At 36.3% G+C, this 15515-nt stretch overlaps 1 protein-coding gene across 1 annotated transcript in view; it reads left to right on the top strand.

The window, feature by feature from the left end:
* Positions 1-15515, top strand: part of TTBK2 (tau tubulin kinase 2) — a gene marked incomplete at its 5' end in the record, with an annotated part of 39194 nt that overhangs the window by 20458 nt on the left and 3221 nt on the right. Inside the window, 4 exons of the mRNA XM_009077588.1 lie at positions 1681-1838; positions 3429-3645; positions 4641-4852; positions 5999-6596. Of these exons, the coding sequence (XP_009075836.1) occupies positions 1681-1838; positions 3429-3645; positions 4641-4852; positions 5999-6596 (1185 nt within the window). The remainder of the gene's footprint in view (positions 1-1680; positions 1839-3428; positions 3646-4640; positions 4853-5998; positions 6597-15515) is intronic.

The raw sequence follows: 15515 nt of genomic DNA on the forward strand, positions 1-15515 counted from the left end.
ATACGTAAGAATTGAAACAAGAACTGAAAATCACAAGAGATGACTAATTTTCTGTTAGTAAGTAGATTTCTCTAAATGTACTGGTATGTTCTTCTGCATATTTACAAAATAAATCAATATTTGTGCAAAAATTCAAATGTAAAAAAAAAGTCTTATTACAAATACAGGAAATGTTTAGCATTCCTGAAAAATAAATATCTTGATTTTTTTTTTTTTTTGTTTTCCTTTTCTGGTCCATGGAATTTATCCTGTTTTTCAATTTATCCTATGTTTTCAATTTTTTGTATGCCTAGTTATGAAGATGCATCAGATTTATTTTTTTCCTGTGGGAAAAATGACTGATTGCAGAAATTTTGATGTTGCATAGAAAAACCTTGATTATAGGTTGATAAACATGTTTTATTTACATTATATGTCCTGAAGGATAAAGCATATACACAGGCATATTTTTGCAAAACCTTTTCCTGTGGTTTGCTTCTATCTTACACAGCATATGCACTTGGCAATTAATGTGATAGCAGGACAGAGTTTTTCCATGGTAGAGGCAGCCCAGTTATTTACAATTCTGTAGTAGGTCATGGAACATTTGCAGTTGTGCATCTGCAGCCTGAGCCTTACAACCCAGTCTTCCTCCTGTGCTTTAGACCAGAGCAGGATGATTATATTTAGAGTGGTGAGAATGGTCTTTTAAACTCTGGTTTCTCTTAAGTAGTGTTTGCAGTGATGCTGTTCATGCCTTCAGTATGTGTCATTCTTTGTTTGTACTTAGGAGTGGGCACTGAACAAGAATGTATGTGCATCCCTGGTCACCATATCCCTGATTCAAAGAGTTTACAATCTAAAAAGTTTATTACATAGGCTCAAAGTCCACATTTGATTTGACTATGTCAGGTGTTTATTTTATTCAGATATTTGAACACACATTTCTGCATTGTAGCAGAAATTAATGAAGCGATTTAAAGAAGGATGATGTTAAGAATTCCCTCAGAGACAATGCTTAAGGTTTACAGGAAGAAGGGAATAAAACAGAGTATGTATGGGACAGAGTGAACTATGGCTTTGTGCACTTCAGTAGGATTTCTGTACTGTCTGGGACCGGTGGCAAATGGAAAGTTCTTGAGAAGAAGGATTAAATGGGTGCGACCACTCTATACAAGAAAAATCATCAACTTCCCATCTGTTTTAGGTTGCCAAATGATATGCCAAAGGAGATTGTGGAAATTTTTTCAGTATTTCAGTCAGCATTCTATAAATTAAATGATACACGGTCCTTAATGACAAAAATGTATGAATTAGCAAGTCAGTAGCCTTCCCTGCATACTTCTCATTCATGTCCTTGGTTTCTTGGTGTTACCAAATATTTTCGTTTCGCTTTTTCTGGAGAGCCATTGTATACTGTCATGGTAGTCATGATCCTCTATGTGTGGTACTTCTGTTTTTTATGGAAGTCTGTGGTACATCTTTGCCTCATTCCTGATAAAAACACAGATGTTCGTGGATTTTTTTCAAAAATAAAACAGAACTTTGTATATCTTGACTGAAATCTTCAAAAATGGGAAATGGTTAATATAAAGAACTATGTCTTTTGAAAATTGTTGTCACTGTTACAGTAGGATATTTCTTAATTGCTTGGTCTCTTAGACAAAAATGGAGCTTATTAACTTTTTTCTTAATTTTCAGCTTCTCATGTCTGTGTTTGACAACAGCATGAAAACATTTGGGGTTATTGAAAGTGACCCTTTTGACTGGGAGAAGAGTGGAACTGAGGGCTCTCTGACAACAACAACAACTTCGACCACACCTCAGTTACACACTCGTCTTACGCTGGCTGCAATTGGGTATGTCTGCACATTGTGGTTGCTTAAATAGCAGAGGGGCTTCCTACCAAAGGGAAATTATCTCCGTAATTCACGTATTTTCTGCAGGATATTGAATATTTGGAGGAAAAGAGGTTTGGGAGCATTTGAAGTATTTCTCTGTTTAGGGTTCCTGTCTATACTATCCTAAAAGATCAGTGCTGGAGTCCTAAAATTATGGCAATAAAAAAATAGTACTCCAGGAAACTGCATGTAAATTTGCTCATCCATCCTTTGCTAAATCATATTTTCTGAAACTAAATGATGTATCCTGAGTTTAACTGCCTGGAAATTGAACTGCCTGGAAATAAGCCCATTGCTTTCTGTAAGCTTGGAATAAACTTCTAGCTGCAATTTCCTTTAACTTTGAAAAATGAATGGATCTTTAGAAGAAATTTGGAAATAGATTTTGGTTATGTTTAAAATAATACTTAATTATTTTATTATGGTATTTGAGACATTCTCAAAGTTGGACATCGCGTGATGCTTAATAATACCCATATTCATCTCAGGGGACTGAAGAATACAAGAGATGTTTATGGATGAATATAAGATTTGTTTATGGGTGAGGAGGAAGACTGGGCCTTGAGTAGAACAGCTTTTATCTAAGAATCACAAAGGTGGGAGTTTCGATGATGTAGTGAGGCTGAAAACTACCAGAATTTAATATATTAAATTCTCAGTATTTTGAAGTAATTAAAAAAAAAAAAAAGGTGCTAAAGTAAATATCAGTCAAGACACTAACTGGTTCTGTTATGTAACTGTTAACATCACACAAGTATAATGTGTGTGCTGTTGAACATGCTGAGGCTGACAGTGATGTTGCATAAGATTCAGTCCCATTATTGCACTAAGCATCACACTGGAGCTATTGTTAGTCTTGGCTGCAATTAACAGTTTTGATGGCTGTAAAGGAATGGCTTTTAGTTGACCATCTGAGGATTCACTTTTTTAGGACTAGCATTGCTTCAGTTTCAGGTGTTGAGCTAAGCCTTAGCCCTATTTAGCCTCAAGTCAGAGGGACTAGAGAACTTCAAAGTGTAATGTCTTGTTAGTGTTATGCTTACCTTCTGATTATCAATAATTGGACCAAAATAGCACTTTGATTAGTGCTTAAAACTGCATTTAGTTTGCTGAGTAATCGTTCTTCCTCACACAGTATGTTTTGTTCTTCTACCAAACTTTTGGCAAAAGGAAACTATATTATAAAAGCTACCATTATTTTTTTTTAGTAGAAGAACGTGTATAGAAGTCAGGAGTGAAACTGAGCCCTGACATAACCTTTAACAAATTTTCTCAGAATTTGCTTCAAAAACATTCAAAAAACAAGCTTCTAAGTGACTTACATCTTTAGTTATGCACCTAAGTTAAAGAAGCATATAACATGAAAGCCAAGGAGTAGGGAGGTTTATACTACATAATCTACAAGGCCCAGTTTTCTACAGAAACATGTTTTGCCTTGTAATTTTTTGTTTGTTTCTTTTTTTTAAAGAACAACATAATTTCAGGAAACACATGAGAGTGTCAAAGTTTTTACCTTTCTGATTATTTTTTTGTAAACTATTGTTGTAGGATTGCCAATGCTACTCCTATCCCAGGAGATTTGCTGAGAGAAAACACAGATGAAGTATTTCCTGATGAACAGCTCAGTGATGGAGAGAATGGTATTCCAGTTGGTGTCTCACCAGAGAAACTACCTGGATCCCCTGGGCATCAGCGTCCTCAGGAAAAAGATGTTTGGGAAGAAATGGATGCAAACAGAAACAAAATAAAACTAGGGATCTGCAAGGTACTTACAAATCTGCATCAAGACCATCTATGAACAGTTTCCTGTCCGCATGGCAGTATCCATTTAATTCACTTGGTGGTTTTGTCTCCATAAGATAGCTTTGCACTGATCCAGAGGTCAGAAGAGAATCCTGCTTTATTTTCAGAAGTGATCTCTGAGAATTGGTTCCTGTCTCTATTACAATCACAATATTTCATACTCAGACAAATGTAGCCCTGTTTCTTTTTACAAAAATGCTTTTAACATGAAGAGGGATCTGGTACTAAAATGTACTTAACTAAGAGAGCTGTCCAGTTTTGAGACTGTTACTTCTTGTTTGTTAGAAAAATAAGGTATTGTGGGTAGGAATAAGGCATGGTGCCTGTTTTCAAGTGTGCCTGTCTGTTTGTTTTTTACTGATGAGGGAGAAAGGAGGTGGTTCTCGTTTAAACAAAGCCAATTTCTATTAATTATACTTGTAAAAACTAAGGATGATCATGATTTCCCAGCTCTAAATCATGTTCACTTAGTATATAAGAGGGAATGTGGTTGGACTAACACAGTTCTAAGTCACAGAAATATCTAGTAGATTTAGTGTATAGCAGTGTTATATGCTCCAGAGAATCAAAAAGACAACTTGGAAGCTAATTCTCTTTAGTAAGAGCACTTGACTGTAAAGCAGGCCGAAGACGCTGACCAAGTGCCAGGTTTCAGACTATTTTATAAAAAAAATTTCAGAGATGGCTGTGAAATATCAGAGCCAATTTAAGTGTGTTACAGGGTTTTTGAGATTCCTGTTCTCAGACCTGCTCAGAACTAGTATAGTACTAGTATTTTGTCTGTTGTAGGTGTGTGCTGAAGAGCATATTTAAACTACCTTAAGTAGGGTATGAACTTAAGAACCATTACAAATACAAATTCTTTTCACATGCTAGAAACCTGGGTGGTGTTCACCATGTAGTACCTTGCCTTCCTCTGTTTTGCCACTCCTAGTGGGTTAAATTTTTACTTTACAGGCTGCCACAGAGGAAGAAAAGAGCCATGAGCCAGCGAATGGAATGCTTAATGCACGGAGTCTCGGTTCCCCAATTCATGTTTGCTCAGAGACCATCCAGTTAGAGAGAGATGTTCCACTGGTGCGAAAGTTACGTTCAATTCACAGCTTTGAACTGGAGAAGCATATGACGTTGGAGCCAAAGCCAGATGCTGATAAGTTTCTTGAGGCCTGGTAAAGAAATAATTTTATTCTTATGCTTAGATCTTTTAAGGGTATTTAATTAGGATACTGTTACCTTTCATCTGCCATGTGAAGACCAGGAATGGAGCTGCTGAGTGTGCTCACGCAAGCTATAGCAAAGTATTGTTGGCAGCTTCTTTAAAAAAAGATTAGTGCTAGGATACAGTTAAAACTGGACTTCCATGCTTGAGAAATTTATATTTCAAGACCTAGTGGTGTAACCTTGGTGTTAATTAATTTTTTCTTCATTGACATACCTTTGACGGTCAGTACAACTCATCCTAAATAAGAATGATGACATCAGGTGCTCAGTAGAGGCAACATGAGATTAGAATATGTGACATGAAAAGGAAAGATTCAGGAAGTGGATTAAAGAAGTAAAGTTAGAAATCTACCTGCATGCAGCAGGTGTGTGCCCAAAGGTGTTGCACCAACATAAAAAAATCGTGATAGAAGACTGATGTCTTAAAATAGAATTTGAAGGTAGAGAAGAGACAGATGCATGCGAACGGATTCCATCAGTTTGCCTATGTGTAGAAAGAATACAGGGAGGAGACAGTGAAATCTGAATAAAAGGCAGAGGCTGAGCAGGGGCAGTAGAAGACAACTGAGGTGATGCCAGTGGCAAAATTCTTCTAGATACTTCATAGGGGAGTTAGGAATTTGAATTTGTTTGATGAAGCAAATTATGAAAAGCATAAGTAAGGAATCAATCAAAACAGTAAATAACATTCTCCTTGAAAGCATCTAATAACTGCTTCTGGAGACATCTGTTTCTTCTGTTATGCTTTGAGTCTCTGCTTTGTAACATAAATTAAATCCAGTGGACATCTGGCAGTAACCTTATCACTGAGTTTTTATCCACTCACTGTTCTCCCTTCTGTTAATTATATTTACAGTACAACATGATACATTACAATGAAAGTTATTATATGTGTAAATTTCTAAGACCATCTGTCCATTTTTACTTGACTTCTTTGTCTCAAATTGTGGATTTTTGAACCATTGTAGATTGTTCCAAAATAGGACAACAAATTTTTATGTAAATGTAGTTTTCTCCTACTGAAAAAATTCAAATGTAGCTTACATTATTTAATTAATTCTTAACTAATTCAGATATCAACTTCTTTTCTTAAGTTTGGAGAAGAAACAGAAAGACACGAATGCTGTGGCAGAGACTCCTGTTGCTGCTGTTCCTCCTCTTTCTCAGAAAACACCTATTCCTGCTACTGCCCGTGTGGACCATGTTTGGCACTATGATGAAGAATATCTTCCAGATGCTTCAAAACCTGGGTCAGCTAATTCTCCAGACCATGCTGATGGTGTTATTAGCAATGGATTTGTAGCTGTTAACTTAAACTCCTGCAGGCAGGAGGTTGATTCTAAGGAATGGGTGATAATAGATAAGGAACGGGACTTGCAGGACTTCGGGACAAATGAGGCTTTAGGACACAAGGTGACTGGAAGTCCCTCAGATGAAGAGCCAGAGGTATTACAAGTTCTAGAGGAGTCACCTGCAGAAGAGCAGTCCAGACAGGGTGTTTGTGCAGGAAACAATGTCCATGCCAAGAACCAGACTTCAGGGGTGGAGTTTGTTCTGGACATGGAGTGTCATCCTGCTGCTTCTGAACAGCTTACAGATAAATTGGAACTTCTGTCTGGAGCTGCTGGACAGCTTCTTGCAGCCACCCCTACGAGTCCTATGGAAGCTCAAGCAGAAGGAGCACTCACTCCGGTAAGAGAAACAGTTGCTGTTTTATTGAACCTCTCTTTATTCAGAATTATATGAGGAAATAGTAAATGCAGTGACTAAAATACAATAGTATAGCAGAAATTCCTAGTTTCAGCAAACACGGGACGTGATTCTTGAGGAATGATCTTCTGTGTTCTTGTATGAGTATTTACATTCACCCATGAAAGTGGCTCTTAATTCTGCAGGTATGGTCCACAGAAATGGCCTCAGTTAACTAGAAATTTTCTGTCTGTCTGTCTAAAGAAGTTCCTTATGCTATTCCTAATCAGTGACACACATGCAAACACATATTTATTATATTTGCAGTACATAAACATAAAATGACAATGAATATGTAAAATACTGTGCTACAGTGTTTCATGTGTTGCAGGAAGAGCCTAAGTGGCTGAAATTAAAGAAACAGTTGCTTGCTTTCACCATCATTGCTGTAGCGTTTGCTTTTGGAATTCCCTTAGTTTCTTTCTGTTTCTTCTGATATTTCTTAATGGTCCTTAAACAAACAACTGTGCTTTTATAAAGTATTGCTGCTTTTCATGTCTAAGATACTTTTGCAATTACTACTTTACTCCCAGAGTTTTCACTAAGACAGATTGCTTTGTTTCCATTGCATAGTCTTCCTTTCCTGTTTCTCCATCTTTTCTAAGGAATTCTCATTTGCACCATTTTTTAGCATTTACATTTTTCTCCTCTGTCTCTGTTTCTAAACAAAGATTTGTTTGTCATGACTTAAGGAGGAAGTGAGATTAATGTTAAATGATTGTGAATCAGTGCTTGGTTTTATTTCTCCCCTTTTCTCAGTAGATATTGTGTCATCTATGATGTAATGGTCTACTTTTTCAAGCTCCCTTGAGCCAAGAATTCTGGCAGTACTTCTTCATGACTTATTACCACATTTTGTGAAAGTTACAGCCAGCTCATTAGAAAAAGAAACTCACCTATTGTAAGGTGTGGATTATCCTTTATGCTGAAAAAAAACTACTCAATGTAATTAATTATAGATGCACAGTAAAATTTCAACTACACCTAGGTTCTCATGGAAAATGCAAGATTGTATCTTTCATACAATATAATATTTAGATATCATACTTTGAATTATGTAGTTTATAGAAGATTCATTTTGTATGAAAATACAGAACTGTATTAAGCAACAGAAGAATTTTAAGTTGAAATATCAGTTGATGAAATACTTTTTGATAGGTTAGCAACTTTTAAAGGTGAAAAATTAATTTGACCTTTTCAGTTTTCAGTTGTTCAGTTTCTGTATTTTAATGTAAGTTTTAGTAAAACAGACAAGAAAGAGCAACACTTGGTCCTGTACAAAGTGCTAGTTACCAAGTGGTTTTATTTCAAAAGCCATTAAAAAACCAACTTGCAGTTTTGTATGCAAATCCACTATCCCACTTCATACAAATGTGGCTCTTGTTGGGGAAATAACTGTTTTACTTAAAACTGAAGGTAAAGGTGGTATAAATATTATGTACTACAGTGCAGAGAATGAACAATATCTTTATCTGGAAAGGAAGAAGCTTCAGAACATGGAGTAGAAACAGTTGTGAATAAAGTTAATTAATGATAAGATATATTGGAAGAAATACTGGTTGAAGAAGAAAGTGAGGTGAGAATATATTTTAGTTTGACTTTGCAAGCAAGTAAGTGATATTTGCCCTGACCTCAAAAATGGGCAAATGAATATGGTTTATATTATCCTGGAAGGGCAAGTAGTGTTGTGAGAGCAAGAGAAGCAGTAGGAAGGAACTTGCTCTTTCACAGGGAAGTCAAGTGCAATTGAAAATATACACTGAACTGGGTATAAAGAAAACAAAAAAATTTGGCTGGTTTAGAAACTGGAAACTCTGTCTATGCAGTGCATCTATTCCAGCTGTGGTGGCAGTATGTGGTAGTCTTCTATCTCCTTAGACCTTGAGAGCCAAACAAAGCTCAAAAGGACATTTGGGGTTGTTCTTTTTGTTCTTTGTGGATGTATTTTTGATGTGTTGAGGCATTCCCCTTCATAAAGGACACTTGCACGTTCCTTGATACGGGTATTGGAATCTAGCTGTTCTAAGTGGGGAGTGTCCTAGTCACATCACAGGGAGAAAGCATATACATTCCTCTTGGTTCAGTAGTTCTCTCTGTTTAAGAGTCCTGGTGACTTTAGAGAATGCTTTGGTAGAGTTATTTTCCTTCTTAAACATTTACTGAAACCGTTCTTTGACTGTGATCATAGAATCATAGAATTTAAGGGTTGGAAAGGACCCTACAAATCATCTAGTCCCACCCCCCCCCACCATGGACAGGGACACCTCCTCACTAGATCAGGTTGCTCAAGGCCACATCCTAGTAGCTATTTCCATTTTCATCTTCAGTTTAAATTAAACAACAGTTTGCTCTGGTCACACTTGATTGACACCCTAATATCGTATATATATAAAAATACATACATATATACACACACACGTGTGTGTGTGTGTGTGTGTGTGTTATAGAACAGGTTTGACTGTGTGAATCTGTTTTTATTATTTAGAAATACTGCTGAAATGAACATTTTGTATGTTGAGGTACTGTTAGGTTTTATCTAAAGCTTGCTGTTAAATTTCCATTTATTTCTGAGTCATTTAATTTTTATATACCCTCTCTTCTCAATTGCTGCTTTTATGAGACAGTGGAAATATTTTTTTTTTCTCAGTTGCAAGTCAGTTATGCATTATGGGAACTGCAGCTTTAGTACTGACACAATTGAGAATACCTTTTCCTTAGAAACGAAATGGCCGGATAGGTGGTCGGAGTTTCCAAAGAATGCAGGTTAGAATTGCAAATACTGTGGTAGGAAACAGGTAGAGACATATGTGTTGTTGTGTGGATGTGCTAAGCATTTACAAGGACCAGTCAACAATCAACTAGTCAGCTATCATCTAGTGTACACGGTGTCCTTGAAACTGAATGTGTTCGTTTATTAAATTTGGCCTAGATTGTTACTGACCCGTTGTAACAGTTGCAACAGTTGGACTCCATGAATCTATGATTTTGTTTTCCAACCAAAATGATTCCATGATTCTAAGACTGACTGAAGAAGCCAGCTAGAGAAAAAATGCTCACTCTTGATTTTGATACTGGATTTTTATAAATGGATGATGGAAAACGTTAAAATAAGATGTAAGACACCTCTTAAATTATCAGCTTTCAGCCTCCGAGGGAAGTCTGGATATGGTTTCCTAAGAGAAGGCATATAGGCAAAACATAGACAAGAATCATTAAAATATTTTCAGCCTTATTTTCTTCCCCACCATGTTCTCACAGCTCTACTCATGTCATATGCTGCATTTCTCTACTCCAAGAATTTCAAGTCCCATCCTCCACACCATGAGCCCTACAGCCTGTCTGTCCATCCACTTGGACATTCTGAAAGAGGCTGGTTTACCAAGGAGTCAGTCAGGTTTAACAAAGAGTCACTCCTTCCTGCTCACCTGGTTGTAGGCAGCCTCCTGTCATTCCTTTGCCAACAAGTTCCCCCCTCTCCCTGTTCAGTCGCATCTTAAAAGCACAAGTTGAGCAAGTGAATAAGCCTTGTCTTCATAGAAGTGACTGCATTGAAGCAGTCATCTGCAAAGGTTAACATTTTCAGTTGCTCTGCACAGTCTGGTAGGAGGTATGTGCTAGTCATACTGCCATACACAACATCCTAAAAAATATTTTGTAAGATCACGTTGGAGAGTAGGAATGGATTATTTTCAGGGGTAGAGTCAGGAATACTCTGTGAGAAAGATTTATGGTCCCACTTAGAAGAGAGGAATATTTAAAGAGATGTTATTCAAGTTATGATCTAGAGCACCAAACATCTCCAGAGGTTCTGGAAGACAGATTCACTTTCTCAGAGGGATTTTCTCTTGAAAAAAAAGACAGGATTATAAAATCTGAGAAAAAACAATTTTTTCCTCTTTCAAAACTAAGATTAAAATCTCTCATTTTTAATGTGCTCCTATAATCAGTGCGAGGTGAATTTTTAATTGGGAACACATATTAGAATTTGGACTACCCTAAATTATTTTAATGTGAGAATAAAGGATCTAGAGATAGTCATATTGTTACTTTGGGAATGAACAAATAATGAATTGTTTCACTGCTTGCAGTATACAAAACAAAGATGGCAATTACCAGGGGTCATGGCTAATTGAAAAGGTCACTAGAGAAAAGGGACTTTTCATAGGGTTTTTTTTTCATAGTTTTGTATTCCCAGTTTCATTTCAGTATGAAAAAGATGAAGGCTTGGAACCATAATTGAGGTTAACTGTAATTTGTGTATTAGTCACAAAAATGTTAAGATTTGCTAAGCAGCATGAGCTTACATTGATGGGTAAAGCAGTATGACATAGCATTAATGGATAAGACTGCCACATATCATCATCATTTTACTATTAATATTTCATTTGGATTGTACTTTGTGTTGCCTTTTGTTTCTAATGTATGTTTCAGTATAAATATTTCTGTATTAAAGACTTTTTTTTTTTAGTGAAGCATGCACAGGAGTATTCATCTGAAAAATAATCCATCAATATTAGTTACTTTCAAAATTCCATAGGGTCAGTGGTAGTGATAACAAGACAAAGTAGCTAGTGTACCTATGTCACCATTTTGTCTTTTGACTCTATAAGCAGTGGTTTTTTACTGCAATTCCTGGCTGCTTTTCAGCTGAATATAAAAAAAAAGTTCTGCACTCGATGTATGGAAACAGGCAAACAGTAGCTCCTGATGTTCTTTGTGGTGAATTTGAAGGGATACCAAAATACCACATTCTGCATGATTGAGTATTGAGTAGGAAAAAGGACTTAGGAGAAATTAACTCATTAAAAGCTAAGCTTCAGTATTTTTCAGAATTAGTTTGTATCCCAGTGATGGCAAGAAAATCTGGAAAAGAACTACTCACAGGCTTGTATCTCTGAGTAGCAGGTATTTGTTTATTCAGTGCTGGGCACAAGGGGATCACTCCACCAAACTTGTGTGACTGGGGTAAAACACTCATAGTTTATATACATCAAATGCTCATGCATATTCATTATTTCCAGGAATGGGTGGTTGTTATTATTATAATTAGTTCTCAGAAATCATTATCATATTCTCCTCCTTTGTTTCCTCCTACTTGGCGTTGGTCCAACAGCCTCTGGTGGTCGTCCGAGGGTCTTCAGGAGGAAGGCTGGTAGCCTTCATCAGGTTGAACTTTCTACCTTGGGGTTTAACACATGCTCTATGGTCCTGTATTCCTGTTGCTAGTTTTCAGAACTGGTAGTTTCCAGTTTATCTTCCTCTTTTCTCCTTGTCTGCCAGGTTTGTCATCCTTTTATCTTCTGGGTTTTTTTACCATTTATGTCCATTTGCAGCTTAAGCATTCCTACAAGTATGCTAATTTAGGTTTACAAATATGCTAGTGTAAGCTGTTCTAAAGAACATCCTGATAAAATGCTCTTGCTATACGATGTTTTGCCATGAAAGGCTTTGCTGTAAGATGCTTTGCTATTTTACAATGTTTTCTCTGTATCACCAGGATGCAAAATGACCTAATTTTTTTTCCTGTGTGTCTGTGATTTAAATTTTCCAAGCAGAATCTATTGCAGGTACAATTAGCAAACTAGTAAACTGTGCACAATGCTCAGGGAAAGTAAGTTGGCACAGAGGGTCTTCTCTGAGTTTCTTAGTACCCAGCAAACAAATACAGCTGCAATATTAAAAGGGGCTGCAAAGCATCATGTGAGAGAGTTGGTATTGTGCCAGTTGCTGCTACTTAGCAGAGTGAGCATATGTAGCATTCAGCCCCTTCTTTCTTTTGACCTGGTAAGTCCATGACTGCTGTGTTCTTTTCTGAGTTGTGATTGTGGAAGTCCTAACTCTGTTGAGAATTGAACTTCCAGCTTTTAATTTGCTACGGAAAGAATTTTAATGTCATTTATATAATTCTGTATAAATATTTGGTACTGAATACATTTTCACAAAATTCCTAAAAATTTTGTTCAGCATTCATAACTAATTGGTTGCAGAGGTCAGGGATCTGTGCTGTTGAATTTAGTTTCATGTATGAAAAAATAAAAAATGATACTTTATTTTCTGAAATCAAGCAAACCAATTTTCTCTCTAGATTTTTGATGAATGAGAATTCAGGAACTAAACTTTGATGGAATCAGCTGTGTTATAGCACATCATGGAGCTGTGCTTTACATTTATCATCACTCCTGTTCACAGAGGCAAAACTATGTAGCATAACAGGCTGCCAAAAGTTATAGGTATTTTGATTTTTAAAAGATAAGCTGGATTCTAATCACATCCTTTGTGACTATAAAACCTTGTGTACAGAAGAAAGAATACATGAAAAAATACTGTAAGAAAAGGGTAAGACCTTTAGTATAGATGATATTCTATCTCTGTGTCTGTCTTCTGTAAAGGATAGCTGTCAAGCATGCTTATAAGCAACTGAAAGTAGCTAGTTCTTTTTGTGAATTAGTGCTGTTGGTGGAGTGCACTGTGGGCATGCGAAGACACATAATGCTTTCAAACAGGTCCTGACAATTCAGAGGAGAGGTTTAATAAAATTTTAATTTGGATTTCAAGATTGAAAATGGAATTTAATGTGTACAGTAATTTTAATCCTGCTAAAAAAAAATCTGTATTTATACTTGCATTGTTTCATCAGTTCTTCCAATAGGTTTGATTTGTCCATGGAAATTTTAATGTTCACAGATTCTCTTTCTTGGGAATGTAGCACAGCTGTGGGAAATGTGCTAATATAGTGCTGATTTTATAAATGGATAGAACTAGATTTAATTTATCACAACACACAAATGAGTGGATCCACTGGCTGACTGGAGGATCAGAAGTCAGGAGTTTCATCAGTTCTTCCAATAGGTTTGATTTGTCCATGGAAATTTTAATGTTCACAGATTCTCTTTCTTGGGAATGTAGCACAGCTGTGGGAAATGTGCTAATATAGTGCTGATTTTATAAATGGATAGAACTAGATTTAATTTATCACAACACACAAATGAGTGGATCCACTGGCTGACTGGAGGATCAGAAGTCAGGAGACTTAATTTTGGTGTGTTTTTTAAAAAAATGTGTTGTTGGAGCTTTTTTAAATTTTGTAGAGTGTCATTGTTTAAATATGAAGGATATTTTTACCTTTAAAAGAAATCAAAAGTATAGTGTAAATAACAAAACTGAAGCACAAATATAGCACAGCAGTAACCTAGAATTAGATAGGTGTTCATAGGAATTGGATAGAAACAGAAAAAATAGATATATTTGAAATCTGCACGTGGGTATTAAGGCATCTTCTTTATATTATATTGTTAATTCATCTTATGTATGAATTACTTGATGCTCATGATGACCCTTTATTGGAACTGACATGTTGAAGAGAAATACTTAGAATTAGTCTAAACAATAGTGGCTATTGTGCATAAAAGCACTTTTAGGTTAGGGTCCAAAATGCATTAGCTAAAATAAAGATTTTATAGTATAGAAGTAATTTTTTTAAGAGAAAAAAAATTGTCTTCTCTTTCATTCAGCTTTATGCCTGTGATTTGTGTTTCATGTTTTGTTCTAGAGAACTCTTTATACTATTTGTGTTTCATGGTGGTAAATGTGCACCCAAAATTATGGAAATTTTGTTATACAGGACTAGGAAGAAAATGTAGAAAAAAAAAAAAACAGGAATGTCAGCTAATATACACTTATGGGAAATCTGAGTGTATCTCCTTCGCTGTCAATTCCCATTTCTTATTTTAGGGAGTTGTTCTGTATTTGTAAAGTTTGAGTACGCAGTATAAATTGTTAGGAGTCCTGACAGATGAGCTTGGTTTCTACTGCTAAATAGTACCAATGTACTAACTCCTGCAAAAGCCCATTAAGCTCAGCACCATGTGTAATTTCTGTATGGGAAATCTGAGTGTATCTCCTTCGCTGTCAATTCCCATTTCTTATTTTAGGGAGTTGTTCTGTATTTGTAAAGTTTGAGTACGCAGTATAAATTGTTAGGAGTCCTGACAGATGAGCTTGGTTTCTACTGCTAAATAGTACCAATGTACTAACTCCTGCAAAAGCCCATTAAGCTCAGCACCATGTGTAATTTCTGCAGTAAAGTCAAGTGAAATCTGCCTCATAACATAGCAGAATCCGAGCAATTCTAGAAATATACTATTCACTATATATGTCTCCTCTCCATAGATATCTATTTCTTCTACCATTAGTGCATCATGAAAGTGTTTTTAACCAAACTCTAGTCTTCCACTTTCTGTTGAGTATTGCAAACTCAAACTGTGTCAGATTCGTGAGGCTAAGGAATACAAAGAAAAAAAGGAGCTGAACTCTATCCATGTAGAGAAAGAGATAAGGGTAGCCCCTTGAATTTTTTTTTTAGACTGTTTATACCAAATGTCTCCATCCAGTATGTATAAACCAGATTCTAGGACTCCTCTTCACGTGAGAGTGCATTTCTCCCATATCCATAGAGATAAAACTCCTCTCCCATTTGTGTGCTCTCTCACCATTCTTTCATTTCTGTCTGTGCAATGCCCTGTCTTCAACGGGAGGGGTGAGAAGTAACTCCATTCTGGTATTGCCCCTACATTATGGTAACTGGGGGAAGTGGGGAGAGACATGAATGCAGGTTTCCCATTTCCTGGACATGTGCTCTAACAATTAAGCTGTGTGCTAGAGACAGCAATCATAACCAGAGTCCCTTTTCTCAGAAGGACTCAATCATATATGTTGGTTCTAGGAGAGCTTTGAGCATGTCAATTGGATTAGGCCCATTAGGGAATTTACAGAATATTTAGTTTGTGACTCTCTTAATGACCTTAGGTATGGAGATATCCTGACTGGGTTGCTTAGTTAAAACTAGGCATAAGCTTCAGTAGG

Source organism: Acanthisitta chloris, unplaced genomic scaffold (assembly GCF_000695815.1).
Source record: "Acanthisitta chloris isolate BGI_N310 unplaced genomic scaffold, ASM69581v1 scaffold24576, whole genome shotgun sequence".
Classification (NCBI taxonomy): Eukaryota; Metazoa; Chordata; class Aves; order Passeriformes; family Acanthisittidae; genus Acanthisitta; species Acanthisitta chloris.